The 21562-nt window shown below is 34.7% G+C and overlaps 1 protein-coding gene across 1 annotated transcript in view; it reads right to left on the bottom strand.

Annotated features, from left to right (window-relative positions):
- LOC110008278 (cytochrome P450 CYP749A22) overlaps window positions 1-20859 on the bottom strand; it is a 31633-nt gene extending 10774 nt beyond the window's left edge. Inside the window, exons 1-4 of the mRNA XM_020674864.2 lie at window positions 20564-20859; window positions 20101-20327; window positions 11509-11741; window positions 3780-4155 (exon numbers count right to left, since the gene is read on the bottom strand). Of these exons, the coding sequence (XP_020530523.2) occupies window positions 3780-4155; window positions 11509-11741; window positions 20101-20327; window positions 20564-20855 (1128 nt within the window). The 5' untranslated portion in view covers window positions 20856-20859. The remainder of the gene's footprint in view (window positions 1-3779; window positions 4156-11508; window positions 11742-20100; window positions 20328-20563) is intronic.
- Window positions 20860-21562: the final 703 nt, after the last annotated feature.

Raw genomic sequence — 21562 nt, 5'->3', positions numbered from 1 at the left:
TTACCTCAATTATAAAATTCATCCATGAGTAAAAAAAGATCCTCCTTTAGGATCTCCCACAAGGTTTGAAAAAATGGCTAAAAGAAAGTTGTTTGGCCCCTGCATCATATCCCTCCTCAAAGAGAAAACAACAACGTTATCTCATCCATTTTGAAAGGCCTTTCCAGCCATAAAGCTCTTTTTGAACGCAATCTGTTGAAATTGACATTCTTAAGACTAAAATGGTTCCTTTTTTACCCTATGCAAGCTTTCCTTGAAATGGTTAATTAAATTTCTTTTAATGCTAGTTGGTTTAGTGAGCTCTACACCACTCACTTCATTTTTATTAATTGAGTTACCCCTTTTACCTGGCAGTAGCAACAACATGAAATAATTTAGTGTTTCTATTTCCTTCCTTTAACCATTTCATTCTAGATCTTTCCTTCAGTATAGTTGTTCCAAATTTAGATGGTCATGCAAGGAAGCAAGGGAGTTATTTCTTTGTCTCCCTTTTTTTGGAGGCATATATCCTCCTTTTCAATATTTGTTTTTGTCACTATAATTTGGACTGTAGGTTAGCTCAAGATTCTTTTTAAAATTTTTTTTTTTTAACATTTTCATTTCAATAATGAACTGATGACTTATCCAACCTTCTATCTTGGTATTTTGCCAAAAATCTTCTATCAACTTAATAAAACTTCTATTTGATAACAATTTCAATTCCATTTGAAAAGGTGATGGGAAAAATTTCTTACCCACCAAATTCAATAGGAGTGGGACATAATCAAAGGCAATTATCATTAAAGCTTGACCACAAAGATAAAGGAATTTATTTAGAAAGGAATCAATACCCAAAACCTATCCAAACGGCTAAAGGTAGGGTCTGAAAGAGCATAGTTTGGCCAGGTAAAAGCTGCCCCAATCAAAACTATATTCTATAATTCATGATTCTGAATAAAAAGAATTAAACTTGCACATACTAGCAGACATCCTAGAATTAGCTGAGGATTTACTAGGCCACTGAATCACATTGGAATCACCTCCATTACACCAAGGCAAATTAAAGAAATTTTTCAATGCACATAATTCATCAAAAAATTGTGCTCTTTCATCAGCAAAATTTGGGACATTACACATTTATCAAGCATCACTTAAAACCATCCACAGGGCTAGAAAACAAAATAGAAATATGTTTTTCATTTAAAATACAATCATCTTTTTTAACCACAATCGGGTCCCATATGACCTGCAAACCACCTAAAAATGCATTAAAATCAAAACCCATAAATCCATAAAGTCCATTGGTCTCTTGCCTCAAATTAACTTAGCAGACTGAAATTTCGGGGCCTGAATCTTTGGTTCTTGTATCATCAAAATATCAAGTTTTTCCTACCTAACCTAAACATGACATCGTTTTTCCTTCTACTACTATTGAGGCCTTGAACATTCCAGCAAAGTATTTTCATTATGATACATAACCCCTACTGTGCCTAGTGATCGTAGACGAAGCAACAGACTGAGCACCGCAAGGCTTAGATTTGGTGCAAGCACACCCATTAACAATTACCCTGTCATAGTTTCTGGAGCATGCCAGGTTGTTGAGCTGGCTTTTCATATGCCCTTTGTGTTTTGATTTTTTAATCATTGAACCAGTAGGTTGGGCATCAACAACCTTGTCCTAAGATCTTTGCAACATTTTGGTAATAAGAGTCCAGAGAGTTTCCATATTTGAGATTCATCACATCATCAACCTTGCCAAACTTTTGAGGCATTGCAGAACGACATTTCCATTACAAGGAAAATTCTTATTCACATCCGCCATGAGGGGGTTCTTCATCTTCGCCCTCTTCCAGGTTGTAGCCAATCAAGGGGTGATGGCTAGGCTCCGGGGTCTTAGTTTTGTTCGGGGATTTCAAAGGTTTTGAAGCCGCTCTCTTCATTAGTATCTTCTTATCGGAAGCCATGGCCACCAAACATTTTTCTTTTTCTTTTTTCAACAAGAGGGATACCTTGGGGTAGTTCAAGATGTCACTGAAAAAGCACAAAAACTGGCCCGTCCACTGAGATTTTTTTCTTTACCTTTTGCCAATGAAAGGGATAGTTGGGAGTAGCTGAGTAGGGCACTAGAAAACGCACTGAAAAATGGTTGCTTGGGAAGCACTACTTTGTGATGTTAAACTTGAGATTTCGTTGCATGCACCACCATTTCCAATTTTGAGTGCCATCCTTCCAAACACGTGTCCTGAACACAACTAGGGAGATCTTTGACTACTAGGGAGATCTTTGAGCACATTGATTTTGGATGGAGATGGGAGGTATCTCTTCATTTGAATTTTGAGTTTTAAAATTCAAATTTTTGTTGGCATCATACTTTACAATCCACTACTGAACAATGCGTTTCCTAGTGAATGCAGCCCTGGATTGCGATGAATAGCTGGGATTGCTCTGAGAAGCATTTGATTCCTCCGATATTCGTACTATTGTACCAGGTCGACTATTCTTACGCACAAAGTTCCCCATGCTTTATCCTTCGTTACGCATAGAGTCCCCATTATCTCAATAGATATTGTATTGTGTGGAGCTGACTTCTTTAAAGTCAAGAGAAAATCAAATAGACCAACTTTTAGAACACTAGAAGTAGGATTTTTTTCTTTTCTTTTTTTCTCTACTTAAAATATCAGCGAGTGATACGAAGTCTTCGTCCATTCAACCCTAGATATAAACTAGCAATTTCTTTGAAGACATCCATCAAACATGCTATATTTGGTATATAATTCACAAAAAACTATGAAGATCTGGGTCTAACGATAGATTATTCCATTGTTGAGACCCATTTTTCGGCTATCAAAATCTCCAAAAATTTCACTTCGATCACTACATCCAAGAAAAAATATAGCTTTATCTCCTTGGATGCTTCTAGAGAGGCTGGGTGTCGAAGTCAAAATTTTTCCACCCATCTTTGAAAAGTCGTAATGTATGTACCTTTAAATAGAAAAGATAACATAACACTGTATTAGATACGTTGGACTTTATCTTTGACAATATTATCATCTACCACAAGCACTGGATCAACACAGTGATCAAACCAAGTAGAGGAACGAAGAATCTGAGTGTACAAAGGATGCTTTTCTCCCTCCTCGCTTCTTCCTCCTCCATCTCTCCCTTTGGGTGTTGCTCTCTACGTTCTTTCCGTTTTTTCTTTATCTCTTTCTACTTGGTAAGGCTTTTGAAGGCCATGAGGGTTCCATGGGCTCGACTCGGGGCCCTCTCGGTCAATCTGCTCGTTGCCTTTTTCTTTTTATTTTTTACTTTTTTTTTGTTGAATTGGTGTTTTTCGTTGATGGATTTACATGTACGAATTGCTCTATGCACATGGTGGAGAAGAAACGTGGAGGGCGGATGAATTGAGGTAAATAGGGATGTACCATCATCCTACCATTACTTCTATTTGATTAGAGAGAAAAGACAAGTACAGTTGCAGAGGATCAGGGAAGAGAGATAAAGACAGCATGGTTAGAAATTAAACTTGATGAGAAATGAAAAGGGCAATTGAACCTCCGGTTCCCATTATCCCGGCCATTGGGTGAGCTCTGCACGATCAAATAATTGGATGCATTCTGTTTCTCATCGTCGACTATATCAGCAAGGTGGTCCGTTGCTTGTTCTTTTTTCTATTCATTGATTTCCTGTTCTTTCCTATTAGTTTCCAGTGTTATGCGCAAGTTGTGATGATTTCCTCATTCTAAACAGCATTTCTCAAAAAATAAATACATAGAAAAATAAAAATGCTAGAAACTTACTATTTTGAGGCGGCCGATTCCATCCATGGTCGGTATGCTTGAGCCGAAGACTTCAGTGACCTCTTTCCTCGCCCTATCTTGCCACTCCGGGTACATGGCCAAAAGAATAATTATCCAACTGATAAGGCCAAAGGTGGTCTCATGACCAGCAAAATAGAAGGTCTTGCATTCATCCAAGATGTCTTGAAGTGATAGCTTGGCTTCATCTTCAATTTCATGACCAGATTTTAACAACATTCCAAAGAAATCATTACCATACCCTACTGACTCTCCATTATTCGCTTTCTCTTTTCTTGAATCAATCATTTTCATCATCAATCTCATTATTTCTGTGTCCAATATTTTGGCTTCAACTTCATCTCTAGATTGAAAAAATCTGCACTCAAAATAAAAAGAAAACGAAAAGGGGGAAAAATAACACTTAAGAGATGTGTATATTACATACCTAAGGCATTGAATAGAGCATAGCATTTAAAAGAGAAGTACTTTTGCTAACCCATCACATTGGGAAAAGGAGCCGTATAACTTAGAATTGTACAAGTCGACAAATGAAGTATGTAAAACATATCTATTAACAACGCGTGAAAGCGAGTACCACAACATGACATCTTGAACACTATTCCTACCACGGGTAGGAGACCCAAGACCCCATCCCAACTAAACTACCTCCAAAAAAAAAAAAAAAATTGTACAATTTTTTTCCCATTTCTCCAAGGCCATGAATGACGCTTGGAATTTGTCGAAAGTCTTCAAGGCCATAACTAGAGGCATTAAAAAAAGTCAAATAAGGGAGTTTCCTTAAAAAGCAACTTAAAGTAAACCACTTTTGGAGATTATGGACAATGTCACCTCTAATTTCATCCGTCAAAACCAAAGATATCTGGGAATTTTTTTTAAATGAAACAAATAATCCTTCCTGTCTCTCTACCTTTCAAAAAATTACCGACGTGAAGAGTTGGAGCCTCATGTTTGTCACATAATCCCAAAAAAGGAACCTAGCCCATTCAGTTGGGAACCTAGCCTATTCAGTTGGGATTTTGTGGCCATATAAAGGTCTTACGAGAACATGTAATGAGTTTTATAATATAATAGACTCCAGTGAGAGTATGGTCCTGAGGGGCAGAAGTGGGCAACATTGATTCCATGACTCAGACTATGCTAGACTAGCTAGGCTGAGTTGAGTTCTAAAACCCTATAGACCTAGGCATATAGTACAACCGAGAAGGTTTTGTAGGGTTAGCCCTTGATGAAGTTAGAGAGATACCCATAGTAGTTAGCAAAGGGACTTACTGATTCTTGAGTGCGATGGTAGGTCTGAATGGACAAGGGCTAAATCCTCATGATGACCATTACATGGTATGTACATATGATAGTTATATTGGGAAATGCATACCATTGAGGGTGAGAGATTTCCTCATGCCCCATTTGCAATATGTTTGCACAACTCTTTGTGACCTAGACCTGTCCCTAGTGTGGGGGGGGGACCTGTAATCCATGGAATAGGACTATGTTCTCCTCACCTATTTGCTAGCTTTGATAGTCCAATCTTGATTTTCTGTGATGAACTGTGGGTCATGGGAACTATTGAGTCAGTTTGAGAAAGTGAGTGTGGAACATGGCCACTGGAGGATATGGAGTGCCTCAGTATATTCGCATTTTCCTTAACGAACCATCCAATTCCCATTAAATAATTTTAAATGTTTAATTTTATATTAAGTAATTTGTAGAATATTAATTTGAATTTTTAGATAGCTCTAAATATTTTATTTTTTCAAAATTGATTTTTAGAAGGGCCAGAATTGATTTTTCAGGAATTAAAATATATTGAGAAAAAATATTTATGCTTTCCTAAAAATCATTTTAATTATTTTAAAATTCATTTAAGTTTGTGGGGGCCCAAATTACATTTGGGCCTACCTCATTAGGCTTACTTGTGTGGGGTGTGGGGGTCACTTGGGTCACACATAAATGGGACACCCCACTCTTTCCATTTTCTCACCAAGCTCATGAGATGCTTGTTGAGGATGCCATCTAGCAGGTATGCAGTGATGTGGTTAAATAATTTCAAATGGAAAGTACGATGTTTGATTGAGAGTTATATGACACAAATTTAAATCATATGACAATTTTCATCAAAAAGATTTTGATGGGATTAGGTTAAAGAAAGCTAAGGGATAAAGTTCTAGCACTTTCAAATAGACATGATGGCTAATTTAAAGATTGTATGACTAAGGTATCTCGCCCGATATGTCATCTACGATCAACGGTCAAGATGAAATCTTTATAAATAAGGCTAAACCCTAAATCCCAAACGACTATGATAAATACATCTCTTTGTTGGGTCAAATCTCCACACCCTAGCCTAGAGTTCTCTGTCTCTCCCTCTTCTTCATAGGTGGCAACCCACCCTCTCTCCCTACTCTTCTCTCTCTCATATTCTCTAACAAAAATAAGAAAGGGGGCACGTACCTAGGTAGTTTGATAAGATTGGAGGATACACCGATATACTTAGAGAAACAAGATCCCATCTCATGCTCATACATGCTCTCATATTTTGATTAGAGGGTTTTGACACGCTTCCTACTTGTTGAGATTCAAGAAAGACCAAGATCTCGTGTATCTTTGGTGTAGAAGACCCGGCGTGGGGTATATATATTCCATTAGATGTAATCTTTTGACATATTATCTATTTTTATGCTTTATTGTGCTTTTCTTGTTCTGAATCTCCAATGATATAATTTTTCTTATGTAATAAGAAAGGTTTTGGAAGGTGGTAGCAAGTGAAAATCTAAATAATGTTTTCTCTTATTTAGTTGAATTATAATTGCTTTTCTTGGACATATGTAAGAGTTCTAGCTGGTTCACATTGTCCACTTTCATTGGTATCATAAAAAGGGTTTCTTGCTACCGATATTTTATTTCCTTTTTCAATTTTGTATTCTTGGGACAAGGAAGCATGACAGCCAAAAATTTTATGGCTGAAATTTTAAACACCGAACGGTTCGATGGAACAAACTATTCCTCGTGGAAGCGCAAGATCCGCTATGTGATCTATGAGGCAGGCTTGTATTTGATCATCACTGAGGCTCCACCATCACATTCTAGAGGGAATGCATCTTAGGCTATAAGAGATGCATATGCCGAGTTGGAGTACAAATATATGATTCCTAGGCATATCCTACTCATGGTTATGCACAAGTCTTACGCTATATAGATAATGAGACCATCAAAACCACTATCTATGAGATGCTGGAGAAATAATTTGTTGATCCATCCTTCATGAGAAAGACTCTTACAATGAAATGATACCACAATTTAGAGATTCCCGAAGGAGGAAAGATCACCGAAAATGTTCACACTTCCAGAGCCTTGGTTCATGAATTGCAGACGATTGACATGCGGTCCAATGGACATATGCAAGTGGTTCAACTTATATATATACTTTTCCCCCCACATGGGAGGTATTTGTAACCTATTTTGCTGCTAGAGTGACTGCTCCATATGAAAGTGGTTCACCTTATATATAATCTCCCCACCTCATGGGAGGCATTTGTGACCTATTTTTCTGCTAGAGAGACTATTCCAAGGATAGAGGAGCTCGTGACCCTACAAAGAATTGAGGAGGAGAGAGAATGTGCGCGATGCACAGGCACCAAAATATTCGGTGCATATGGTAAACACAAAACCCTATTCAAACCAAACAAGGGGAAAGGGAAATTTAATAATAAAAGGCATTATGAAGAAAGGTGAAATAGGAAGACGGAGAACAAGAAAAGTTTAAGCCCGCAAAACATAAAAGACAATGCTTTGTCTGCAAAAAGATTAGTCACATTGTTAAAAACGCAGGTTCAATAGAAACAATGCCAGTAATAGGGAACATGCCTGTGTATTTTTAAGAGCATGCTAGCTATCTCCAATGGTGCATCTTGGTGCTTTGACTTTGGTGGCACATGGAAAATAACAAAGATGGATACCTTAACTTTAAACTTGTGGGGTCCGGTGAGCAACATATCTTTATGGGAGGAAACCAAAAGACCGAAATTCTGTCACTGGGGACAATGTGCTACAAATGAAGAATGGAAAGACTATGGTCCGAAAACAAACACTTTAACCTCCTGAAATGAGAAATTGTTCGGTTTCGGTCCCTACATTGATTAAGGCAAGGTATGTCACCACTTTCTCTATTAAAAGTTGACAATCAAGAATTTTGGTGAAATTGTTATGATCGGTCTTCTCAAGGATGGCCTGGTTTCTAATGAAATATAGGAAGAAAGGAAGAAATTACTTATATTTTGTCTCCCACTTATGAGAATGATGCTTATGGCACATGTGATTAGGGAACATAAGTTACTAAAGAATGGAAAGATAAATGAAAGATCGGCTCTTGAAAACTTACAAAGGGTTGATCTATCCAAAGTGTGTGGATCATGCGTGAAAGGAAAAATGATAAGAAAACTCTCCATTGGTGCACAAAATATTTCTAATGTTTTAGAAATCATCCATAGTGACACATGCAGACTCATGAATGTGGCAACTACGAGCCATAAAAGATGCCTCATAACATTTATTGGTGACAACTAGCAATTTGGCCATATTTACCTATTGTACTCAAAATCTGAAGCTCCGTACCGATTTAAGAAATATAAAAGTACTGAGGACATAGGAGCGATGAATACTCCTCACAACTATTCAAGGATTTATGTGTAGTGCCAGAAATTATACATCAATAAACCATACCATACACACCTTAACAAAATGTGGTAGCTAAGAGACGGAATAGGACCTTGGTAGAGATGGTGAGAAGTATGATAGGGCATGGAAAGCTCTCCATTGAGTTTTACGGAGAAGCATTACTAGCAGTAGGATATATTCTCAACCTCACACCCATTGAAGCTACTCCTCCAACTCCTCATAAAATATTCACTATTCATGATTTGTCCCTTGAGCATTTAAGAGTGTGGGGTTGTTCTACCCATATTTAATCCCATACCAAAATATGATCAACCTTGATCCCAAGACCATTAAACGCTTCTTAATTGGTTACCCAAACCACGATAAGGGGTATACATTCTACAACCTTGAGAATTCAGCTAAAACCTTGAGAATTTGGCTATCATTGAAAAGAAAGACACCCACTTCTATGAGGACGAGTTCCTTGAAGCAAAGACTGGTCACAAGAAGGCTGACCTCTACGAATTGATTAGTGATAAGTTTGTGTCTCAAGAACCCGAACTGCAACCTTTTAAGAGAAGCAACTGTATCAGAAAACCCGAGTTCTTTACCTACCTGGGGAAATATTACGAAAGAGTTGGGGACGAAAAAAATTAAGATCCAACCAAATGCAAAGGAGCCACAACCTATCCTGAAAAAAACATTGGGTAGAAGCCATGAATGAGGAATACAATTCCAAAACACAAACCATGTCCGGGAACTAGTATCTCTACCGTATAACCAGAAGCCTATTGGATACAAATGAGTCTTCAAGAAAAACTTAAATTCAGAGGGGAAACTAGAAAATATAAGACTAGACTAGTAGCTAAAGGGTTCACCCAGAAGGAGGGGATTGACGATGATGAAACCTTCTCTCTAGTTGCAAAATCTCCATCCATTAGATAAAGAAATGGAGAACCTAGTTTGTAAACTTTGTAAATCCTTTTGTGGCCTTAAACAAGCATCGCGATAATAGTACATCAAACTTCACAAAACCTTATTTAAGACAGGTTCACCTTGAATGAGCAAGACTACTTCATTTATAGCAAGGTAAGTGGGAGTGATGTCATGTTCATATCGCTTTATGTGGATGATATGCTAATAGTTAGTTGTACAATGGCCCTTGCGTGGAACAACAGAATTGATTTTATGATACTTTGATATGAAATACTTGGGAAAAACTTCATATGTATTGGACTTCAAGATAACAAGAAATAGAGCAAATCAAACCATTCAACTTTCCTAGCCAACCTATTATAAAAGAGTACTAGAAATGTTTGAAATGGATAAGTGTAAACTCATATCTACCCTTATTGATAAGAAGACAAAACATAGCCCGCAAGTGTGCCTTAATGATGATAATGAGAAAAAGGTCATGGAAAGAATATCGCACCACAATAGGATCTCTAATATATGCCATATCAGGAACAAGACTGGACTTGTCCTTTGCCATGAGCATAACTAGATGGTTCCAATGCAATCCAAGAATTGAACATTGGAAGGCAGTTAACAGAGTTCTTAGATATCTGAAAGAGCTAAAATATATCGCTCACATATAGTGGGGGATCAGAAATTGATGTTCAAGGGTATACTGATGCGAATTATTGAGGGGCCCCGGATGATTTGAAATCCATATCTGGATATGTGTCCATGCTTGGTGGAGGCGATGTAAATCAATGAAACAGGATGTTGTAGCATTATCTACCATGGAATCAGAATATGTGTCATGTTGTATAGCCGCCAAGGAGGTTGTATCATAAAGAAGTTTCTTAACCAACTACAGTTCGAGACCATGCAATACACATATATAAAGATCTTCTGCGATAATCAAACCACAGTTTGTAATGCTAAGGAGCCACAATTTGTGATGCTAAGGAGCCACAATTTCATAAAGGTCTAAGCATATCAAGTTTTACTACTATCACATTTGGAATGAAGTAGGTCTTGGAGAGAGAGAGAGAGAGAGAGAAAGAAAAAGAGAGAGAGAAAGAGAAAGAGAGAGAGAGAGAGAGAGGGAGAGAAAGAGAGAGAGAGAGAGAGAGAGAGAGAGAGAGATTACATATCTTCCCACTGAGCCAATGTTGGTAGACCCTTTGAAGGATGAAGGATAATTCTAGCACCTTTCATTTGATCATGATGGCTGATCTAACAATTTTATGGCTAAGAATAGGTCACTTATAAACAATAGTCAAAATTGAAGTTCCATACAGATAACTAAACCCTAAATCCCAAACCCTAGCTTCAATATTATAAATACATCTCTTTGGGGGGTCAAATCTCTATACCCTAACCTAAAGCTTTCTCTCTGTCTCTCTCTCTCCCACATTGGTGGCACACCACCCTTTCACCCTACTCTTCCCTTTGTCATAGACATAGAAAAATAAGAAAGGGTTCATGCCCCTAGGAGGCTTGATAAGAATGGGCGATATGCCCATATACTTAGAGAAAAAGGATCTAATCTCATGCTCATATATGCTCCCATATGTTGACTAGAGGGTTTAGCCAAGCTTCCCATTTACTAAGATTCATGTATGCCTAGTGGAGGAGACCTAGTGTGGGATGTATAAAGTCCATTAGAGATAATCTTTTTGTACAATTTATTGTTTTATTCTTTCTTATGTTTTTTTTGTTCCTTGATACAATTTTACTTATGTAATGAGAAATTGTTTGGAAGCTGGCAACAAATGAGAGCCCTAATATTATATTTTTTTCTTTTTCATTTGAGTTATAATTGTATTTCTTGTACATATATAAGTATTCCATTTGGTATTGCAAAAGAAAATTCTGAACTATACGTATTGTGCTAGTTCACGTCGTCCATTTTCACTTTCAACTATCCCTCTTGTTTCAAATATCCCAACAAATTTTCATTCCATTTCTTCTTGGAAAAAATGGACATCGTTTCATTCCTTCAAAATTCATTTGATTGTATCGTGAGGCAGAAATTTAACAATAATGTTTTGACAGGATTTGTCCCACAAAGAGTTCAAAAGTAAGATGAGGGATAATAGTATCTTACCCACTGCCAGGAAATGTGATTTTTCGAACATTTGAAGAGACTAGAATTGCCATCTTTGAAAACAAGTTGAACAATTCTTGGCCCTCTAAATAATTGCTACCAAATGCTGTCCTTGAAATTATATCTTGTGTCAAGACCCTTAGTTCACTCGAAATTTCAATCTCCCGGCCATCACTTTCTCTCCATCTTCCTAGCATCTCCTCTGTACTCTTCACCATTTCTGAAAACATATCCTACAGCCAAGAAAAAAGAAAAATAAAATATTGGGCTAAATTTAGGCATTATTTAAGTATCCACCATTAATCCAACAATTTAGTGGAAACGTTTTAAAAGGTATGTGGGCAATAGTGTGGTCCAGCCTGACTTTGCACATTGGGCATTTGATGTGCAATTTTTCTTGATCATCTTTTACACAACTTGTTAACATTCCTTTTTTCTTTTTCCTTTTTTCTTTTTTAAAAAAAAAAAATGGATATTTTGGGCCTTTACAATCTTGGACTCTTTTGAGTCCATAAAACGAGTGGCCTAAACTCTAAAGCCTCTAAAATAATTTGTTTACTATGTCTGACTTGGATCATTTTTGGAAACTACTTGGGATTTAATTTTAGAATTCTATAACATGAGACCATTTATTCTTGGCACGAGGTCACAATTACTTTTGGCTATTAGATGTGAAATCCAATAGATAAAAGTATGTCATAACATTCGAGAAATTTTATTTTGGACTCTGACTAAACAATGATGCATCCTCAGCTACCCAATTTCATATCTAACAATCAATGATGATTGCGACCTCCTTATATCAAAAGCAAATGGTCTCATTGTATACATGGCCGTTAATATTAGTGATGATGAATGTAGTAGTTTGAGATCAAAGATATCCCGGACCATGTATTGTGGGGGTTCGACCAATCTAACATGTACTAATACTAGCGGGTGTTCATGATTGACTGCTTAATTTTTATCCTTACGCATAATTTTCATATTCACAGTATACATTCATATCCCTCTTAAGTCATGTTTACTATATATATGGGTTTGTCTAGAATCAACAACTTAACTATTAAGTAATGGCAAATTTGGAATTTTTACAAATGTTTAATGGCAAATTTAGAATTTTTACAAAAGTATAATGGCATTTTGGAAGTTAGTGTCCTGGAATTTTATTTGTTCAGTGTCTTTGTCTTTTAGTAAAAATTTTAACTTTACCTTTTTATGGAGATGACAAAAACTTGTACTGCAGTAATATTTACAAAACTGTCATTATTTACTGATGAAGATATCACAAAAAGTAAGTTTTTTAAAAAAATAGACTACAAAATTAGTAAATCCACCCTTCACAACTCTCTCTATCTTTAACCTTTGTAATTTGAAGGGTTGTGAAGTTTAGACTATCCTTATATATATATATATATATATATATATATATATATATATATATATATATATATATATATATATATATATATATATATATATATATATATATATATATATATATATATATGCGAGCTTTTTATGCTTCCTCTACAGCATAAAACTTATATACTTCCCCTTATCCAATCGTCCATTCTAAATGGACGGCTAAGATTGCCCCAATCACAATGTTACGTCTTTACACTATCTTATTTTTAATTTTTTTTATAAAATATTTTGACACCAAATGTTGGATGTCTAATCCCCATTAAACTCACACGTACAAAAAATATAAAAAAATTATTTTCAATAAAATAAAATGATCAAAATACCTGTGAAAGTTTCCAAGCGCATTTTGGTCATTATATTTTATTGAAAAATTATTTTTAATAATTTTTATAGGTGCACCCCAATGAGAATATAACACGTACCAAATTTTATATTTATACAATTTGTATAAAAAAACTAAAGATAAAATAATTTGAGATGTCAGATCTAAGATCAAACGGTGAGTGGCTCTCTTGATCAAAATTGGACGGCTAGATGGTAAGGGAAGAATAAATATTCTATGCTATATGAATCTTCAAAAAATATCAAAAAAATATTTTACATGAAATAAATTGACTAAAATACATCCAAACCTTTACAGGGGTATTGTGGTAAATTTTATTTTTGCGAATTATTTTTTAATATTTTCATTAAGTGCGGCTTGATGAGAAGAACACATGCCTAAAATTTTAGGTGATTGGAATTTGTAGAAAAAAGTTAAAATTCAAACACTATCGAACATCCGTAATATTCAAATCAGCCCAAATTCAATCTAGACCGTTGGGCTTATTTTTTCTTGTGAGCTAGTGGGTTTACCCAAGCTTTTTCCATATCTATATATATATATATATATATATATATATATATATATATATATATATATATATATATATATATATATATATATATCCATGGGATGACGGCTAAAGTGTCAGCAAATGACCCAGATTAAAGATGAGCCGAACTTACGGTCATAAACTTCTTTCTTATTTGAATTTTTATTTTTTTCTACAAATCCAAATCGTTTGAAATTTTAGACGTTCAATCTTCTCATCAAGCCACACCTAATAAAAATATTTAAAAAATAATTTGCAAAATAATGATTGACCAAAATACTTTTAAAACGTTTTGGGGGTATTTTAATCAATTTATATATTATAAATTATTTATTTTGTGTTTTTATTAGATTCTCCTATTTTTGAATAATAGACTCTTAAAATTTGAATGAGACCATTTATCTTTGATACAAGGTAGTCACAATTCCCTACAACTATTTGATGTCTAATTTAATAGCTTGGATATATCACAAACATTGAGAAAGTTTATTTTGATGTTTTGGCTTGGTCAACGGAATAATTGCAGCCACTGAATTTCACATCCAATAGAAATGATTGTTGTGACTACCTTGTATCAAAAGTAAATGATGAAGTGTCCAAAATTTGTTGAGTACCATGCTAAATTACTCTAGAGTGTGAATATATATATATATATATATGGAAAATTCTTTCCAACGCCTATAGGCGAAAATAAATAGTGATTTCACCTACCCTCATCACCGTCCAAATTTCATCGCACATTCACGATTATCTGGTAGTGTTTCATTTTTTATTTTTTTTCTACAAATCGGAATGACCAGAAATTTTGAGAGTATGTACATATTACTGAGGCTCATCTAACATATTACTGAGGCGCATCTAATAAAAATATAAAAACAATTACCTGTGAAAACAATTTGAACAAAATAGCCCCAAAATTTTTAGGGGTATTTTGATCAATTATTTTCATGTAAAATATTTTTTTTATGTTTTTCGAAGATTCCACTATTTTTTATGAACAAATGTTCCAAATTTCAGGTCATTTCAATTTGTAGAAAACAAATGAAAAATAAAATACTACCAGATAATCGTGACTGTGCGATGAACTTTGGACGGTGATGGGGGTAGGCAAAATCACTGTTCATTTTCGCTTATAGGCGTTGCATAGTATTATATATATATATATATATATATATATATATATATATATATATATATATATATATATATATATATATATATATTTAGGATTAGCCCACTAGCTCATATGAACATATGAGCCTAACATCCCAGATTGATTCTGAGCCAATCTAATGATTACGGATGTCCGGTAGTATTTGAATTTTAGTTATTTTTCTACAGATCCAAATCACTTGAAATTTTAAATGTGTGTTCATAAAAAATAAGTGAATCTTAGAAAAATATCAAAAAAATATTTTACATGAAATAAATTGATTAAAATACCTTTGAAAAGTTTTGGGGGTATTTTGATCATTTTGTTTTTCACAAATAATTGTTTTTATATTTTTATTATGTGCGCCTTGATGAGAAGAACACACACCTAAAATATCAAGTGATTTGGATCTGTAAAAAAAAAAAAAATTCAAACACCATTAGACATCCGTGATCGTCAGATTGGCCAAGATTTAATCTGGACCGTCGGGCTCATATGTTAATATGAGCTAGTGGGTTATTCACAACTTTTCCCATATATATATATATATATATATATATATATATATATATATATATATATATATATATATATATATATATATATATATATATATATGGAGTAATTTCATGCAATGAAATAATCTTTAAAAACCATGCTAGGCCCATTTATTTGACCGTAATTGTTAAATATATACTCTTTTCATTCTAGTTATCAATCGAGAAAAAATGAATTTGAAAGCGCACCTTAGAAAGTGTTTTCTTTGCCCAATTTTCTTTGCCCAATTTTCTTTACCCAATTAATATAGGTCATCCATTTTAGTGAGATGCTTAGATATAAGCCTCAAAGGAATTTTTTTTCTTTCCAAAATTTTTAGATAGCTTTATTGTCATTAGGTTAACAATATTGAAAAAAAAAAAAATCAATTGCAAGTTTGTAAAGACCTAGATCTTGAAATTTACTAAATAGAGGTCTAAATTTATTATTGGAGAGGACTCATTTTGACTATATCTAGGGTGCAAATTGAATATAACATTTTTAGAGATTTATTATTAGGATTAAGAGAGTGTGCGAGCAAAATTTGAAGCCAAACAAATACCACAAATATGGTTTTCTAGAAATGTGGTTTCATTATCTATACTACATGATTATTATCTATACTACATTATTGTGTACGTCCCATTCCCGATCTTTAGGGGAGGAGAGAAAAAGAGAGATTTGGTACTCATTCTTTATAGAGAGAGAGAAAGAGAGAGAGGTAAGTACGTAAGTCACATTTCCCATCTTTAGGGGGAGTGAGAAAGAGAGAGAACTTAATTATCCTTTAGAGAGAGAGAGAGATAAGTACATAGATTCCTTTATGAATTTTGATTGTCTTGCCACTTTTTAAGCAAAGAAAAACACACAATAGAGTAGAGAATTGAGATATTTTAGGAGAAATATGAGAGGGAGACTCACGTATGGAACGTATCTAACAATATTCTAGAGAAAATTAAGGGGATTTGACGGTTGATAGATATTGAGAAATTTTAGAAATAAATGTATTTCTCTATGTTATCCCTCTTCACAAATTCCTCTCTCTCTCTCTCTCCCAATCCCACGGCATCCTCTCTCTTTCTATCTCTTCTTCACGATCTCTCTCCCTCCTTCGCGATTTCTCTCTCTTTCTCCTCTTTCTCTCTCTTTCTCCTTTTTCTCTCTTCCTCTTTTTCTCTCTTTCTCCTCTTTCTCTTTCTCTCTCTTTCTCTATCCTAAATGCTATGATGGACCCGATCTATGACATGTATGCCTCTATTGGCATGGCGGGAGAGCTATGGAAACTACTTGAAACCAAGTACCTCATGGAAGAGTCTGGTAACAAAAGATTTATGACCTCTAATTTTTTAGATTTTAAATTCATTGAAAATATGCATATACTCTCTCTCAAGTATATAAGTTGCAGCTTGTAGCCAATGAACTTAAAGATTATGGTATTTTTTTAGATGAATATTTCCTAATAGGCTCAATAATTCATAAGTTACCCCTATCTTGGAGAGAGTACCAAAAGAATATGAAACACCAGAAAGTTGATCTTGATTTGGTACAACTTCGAAGATATCTTCGAATTGAATAAGAGAATAGACTTAGGGAAAAGAAAGATGAATCAATATATTTTCACTCCAAGGCAAACCTTATTGAGCAAAAATCAAATGCTCCATTTAACAAGAAGCCTTTTTTTTATAAGGTCCACAATGAAAATTATAAAGACCAAAAGTCTATTATCAACAAAAATAAAAAGAAAGCCACTTGTTATGTATGTGGAAAACGGGGACACTATTTAAGAGAGTGTCGACACTGGAAAAGGCTCAAAAGGCCTGGAAACTAAGTGAACTTGACCATTGGCAAAAAATTTGTAGCTATTGTAACTAAAGTAAACATGATTGATAAAGACAATGGATGGTGGGTCGATATCGGCGCTACCATTCATGTGTCTAACAATCGAGACATGTTTAAGACTTTCGAACCAGTGGGTGACTGTAACTCAGTTCAACTTGGAACCCAAGCTATAGCAAATATTCTTTGAAAGGGTACGGTGGATCTAAAGTTGAGTTTAGGCAAGGTACTCACCTTATAAAATATGTACTACGTACCTGACATGAGAAGAAACCTTGTTTCAGGATATATCTTGAACAAGAAGAGCTTTAAAATGATCATTGGATCTAACAAACTCATCAAGACTATAAATAGTGTATTTGTTGGCAAGGGATATTCATGTGATGTGATGTTTAAATTTGATCTTGTTAATGAAATGAATGTCTTTTGCATATATTGTGACTTCTTATAATATATGGACTAGGACATCTTAATTTTGCTTCTATTAAATATTTGGTTAAATTAGGATTAATTTCTAAATGTGATGAAGTAACTAAAGAAAAATGTGAATTATGTGTATAAGCTAAAATTGCTAGAAAATCATTTCCTTAAATGAAAGAAATAGTGAATTGCTAGAACTAATAGATAGTGATGTATGTGATCTAAATAATGTTCTAACTAGAGGAGGAAAAAGATATTTTATTACTTTTATTGATGATTTTTTTAGATTTTCTTATGTTTATTTGCCTAAACATAAAGATGAGGCTTTTAAAAAATTTAAAATTTTATGAGCGGAAGTTGAAAATAAACTTAGCAAGAAAATCAAAATTATTAAAACTGATAGATGAGGAGAATATTTATCAAATAACTTTAATGAATTATGTGAAAATAATGGCATTATTCATCAAGTAACTGTTCCTTATAGCCCTCAACAAAATGTGACTAGAGGAAAGAAAAATTAGGACTTTAGGTGAAATAGTAAATGCAATGGTTATCCCTTTTTATTTTCCATGAAATTTGTGCGCTAAAGCTTTATTATCTGCATGTTTTATTTTGAATAGAATTCCATATAAAAAGAGTGATAAGATCCCTTATAAGCTTTAGTTGGATAAAAAACCTTCTTTGAATTTTTTCAAAGTGTGGGATTGTCTTGCATATGTTAGACTTCAAGATCCTAAAATAAATAAATTGGGTCCTAGAACATCTATTATTCTTCGTTGCAAGCATAACTTTATTTATTTAATGTTTTAATTTTATTAAAAAATAATTTATCTAATTTTATTAAAAAATAATTGTAAATTTATTTTATTAAAATATGATTATAAATTCATATTTCTAAATTCTGTATTTTTTTCGATACTAATTATCATATCTTAAATCTATTTGATTACAACATATACGTTTTGCTTGCTAAATTTCATATAGTGGGCATCTTCAGGGACATTTGGAGGTGAGAGTTTAAATGCCCGACAATGATGTGCTTCTGTCTTTTGTACCTACTCGTAACGAAAACATCTATAAGGTAGCGCCTTCTTTTTATAGTGTTAAGGTTAAAAATAGGCAACTTTTCCTGATATTTGGAGAGGATTTTATTTTATTTTATTTGAATAGTAATCATGAAGCAAAACTTTGGAAATGATTCAATTAATTCAAACATGAGGTTGTTTGCTTTCAAAAAGCTCTAAAAAAAAATTGGAATAATGAAATACAACCACCATGTCCGCCCTTGTCAATCTCTAAAGAGAGAAAGAGAAAAAGCCTAATGAAATAACTGGTTGAAAAAAAAACCAAAACTTGATCAACACGCATTTAAATAAGAAACAGTATTTCAATATTCACTTATTTTTATATTATAATGGAAATTCATAATGCATTACTCTTATTTTTTCTTCAAACTCAAATAGCAATATGTATAATAATTTTAGTAATTTTTGGAAATTTTTTAAGGCTAAATCTTGGAGATCTGGTCAATTCTTCGATCCAAATCACCAATCGACTGACCCGATCCAGTTTTTGGGATAAATGATCTGGATCACCGATCCTTTTTTTTCAAATCTTTCTCTTAAGCAATAAAAAAAAGTTTTATAGCTCAAAAATTCAAAATTGCTAAAAAAAATATGAAATGGAGTAGTGCTATATGTACTCCTCTGTCGTAGCGACTTTGGAAAGGTCCTAGCAGTGAGGACCACGAGGATCCAATCTATAGGTTGGACTACGATGGAGATAGAATGAGAACTACCATGCCCTTCCCCTTTCTCCCTCTTGATCATCATCCAAACTTTTATTGGATGATAATGTGATGATTCTCCTACCATGGCTTATGTTGTGTAATGGGAGTCGGCTTGGTGACGGGCCGGCCAGACCTGGGCCCCTATAGGATTGGCTCTGGTCCAGCCATGCCCAGAACGGGCCAAAGTGGCCACGGCTCAATCAGGGCCATGCTAGGCAGAGTAAAAAAAGAGAAATTAAAAAAATAAAAATAAAGGAAACCACAAGGCTGGACTAGGCGGTCCGATCATTGCTATGGTGGCCAGCCCAAGAGCAGCCCTCCGGCCATGTTTTGTGCCCCAAGCCCTATATTTTAGGACTGGGCCAATCGGGCTTGGCCAGCCACCCGGTTCATTTCCAGCCCTAAAATTTGGGAGTTGAAGATCAGGGGATACTTGTTGATAGGAGATGTCACCCCTCTTTCTCTCTCTCTCTCAAAATGTCCCCAAAAATCCATGAGGTACTTTAATATAAAGTCTCTATGGATTTGAATTAATGGTAGACAAAGGGATTTATTACCTTGAGGCATTCGGCATTAAAGGCCTTGTTGGCCATCTTACGGTGGAAAGCCCATTTCTTCTGTATGTTAGTGGACGCGAGCCCATCTCCCAATAGCTTTTCGATTATTGGATTTCGGTCTGGTTTTCGGTAGTCCCAACTCTTGTTGTTGAGTATCTCCTTTATTAGCTCTGGCTCTCTGATAAATAGCTGAGGTTTTGGGCCTACCCAGCTCAAAAAAGTATCCCCTGCAATTATTCAAAGAAACCCAAAATCATCAATCATAGTTGAGCAACATTGTAGATAGTTGTCGTGTTTTTCGTTTTGGATAGATGTGGGGAATATAGGACCCTACCCGTTTTTGAAATAAATAGTTAGTGGATTTCAAATGCGTCAGTGGGAATAGAAACCTAAACGAGAATAACTGGGTTGATATTTCTTTTGTTTGCTTTAGTATTTCTTTTGTATCCAATAGAGCGATTACCATAGATTTTGGTCCAAGTGTATATGTAAGGCTGGACTTTTGAAAAGGTGTCATGAGAGAGATCCATTGGTTTTGCAATTGCTTCCCTCATCATCAGCTCCACTTCCTTGTTGTTTCCATGGAGAAATTTGTATGGGGGTCCTCTAATTCCCTGCTTCTCCATCAATCTGCTTATCTTAAGAGGAACCCACCACACTTTTACCACAAATTCAATCAATTTCAATAGCAACAATAATACTAATAATAAGCATAATAACTTAGAAATATGCAACACCAGGATTGTCTTCTCCATGAGTCTCCTTAATGCCACATTACCAACTTTTGAACTTCATTTTATAAACAGGATTTTGGCTTCGAATTTGAGCGGACTTCGATAACTTCGATGAAATCCAGTGATGGGAGTTGGAACGTTCTTCCTTTATTAAAAATAAGTGTTAAGCTAGCAAATATACTGTGCTTCCATGGGAGCTTCTTGTACATTTACACCCTCCATTGAAAGTTAGGGTTCTACATTTTTGTATTACAACTTGTCCAGACTTGGTTATGTCCCTTGTAGACTCAGCCCAAACTATACTTGGGACCCTACAAAAGCTGCTTAATATGAATATGAATTTTCGAATTCCCCTAAGACTCGCATCGGGGATATTTTTTCCAACTGAAATTTTTGAAATCGTTGTCATGGAGGTTGCATATGCACAATATTCATGAGCCTAGGAATACTCTTCCGATTCGGCTACCTGATGGAATAAACGGAGGAAATGTTCCTGCGGGAGCATAGAATCTTTATAACGTTTGTTTAGTAATAAAGTGGAAAATTACATGGTATGGCGTCTTACGGCTTGGAGTTTTGGAAATGGAGTGAGCAGATACCATCCATCTATTATGTCAGGATGAAAACTTTGGGGGAATTTTTTTTAATAGAAAATTTTTCCCTAAAAATGGGCTATGTAATTAGTTTTCAAATGAAAAAAATTGAATTTGAAGTTCATCTAACATTTA

The sequence above is a fragment of the Amborella trichopoda genome, chromosome 10 (assembly GCF_054954075.1).
Source record: "Amborella trichopoda isolate Santa Cruz 75 chromosome 10, AtrichopodaSantaCruz75HAP2 v2.0, whole genome shotgun sequence".
Lineage (NCBI taxonomy): Eukaryota > Viridiplantae > Streptophyta > Magnoliopsida > Amborellales > Amborellaceae > Amborella > Amborella trichopoda.
This window is presented reverse-complemented; position numbering and strand designations above follow the sequence as displayed.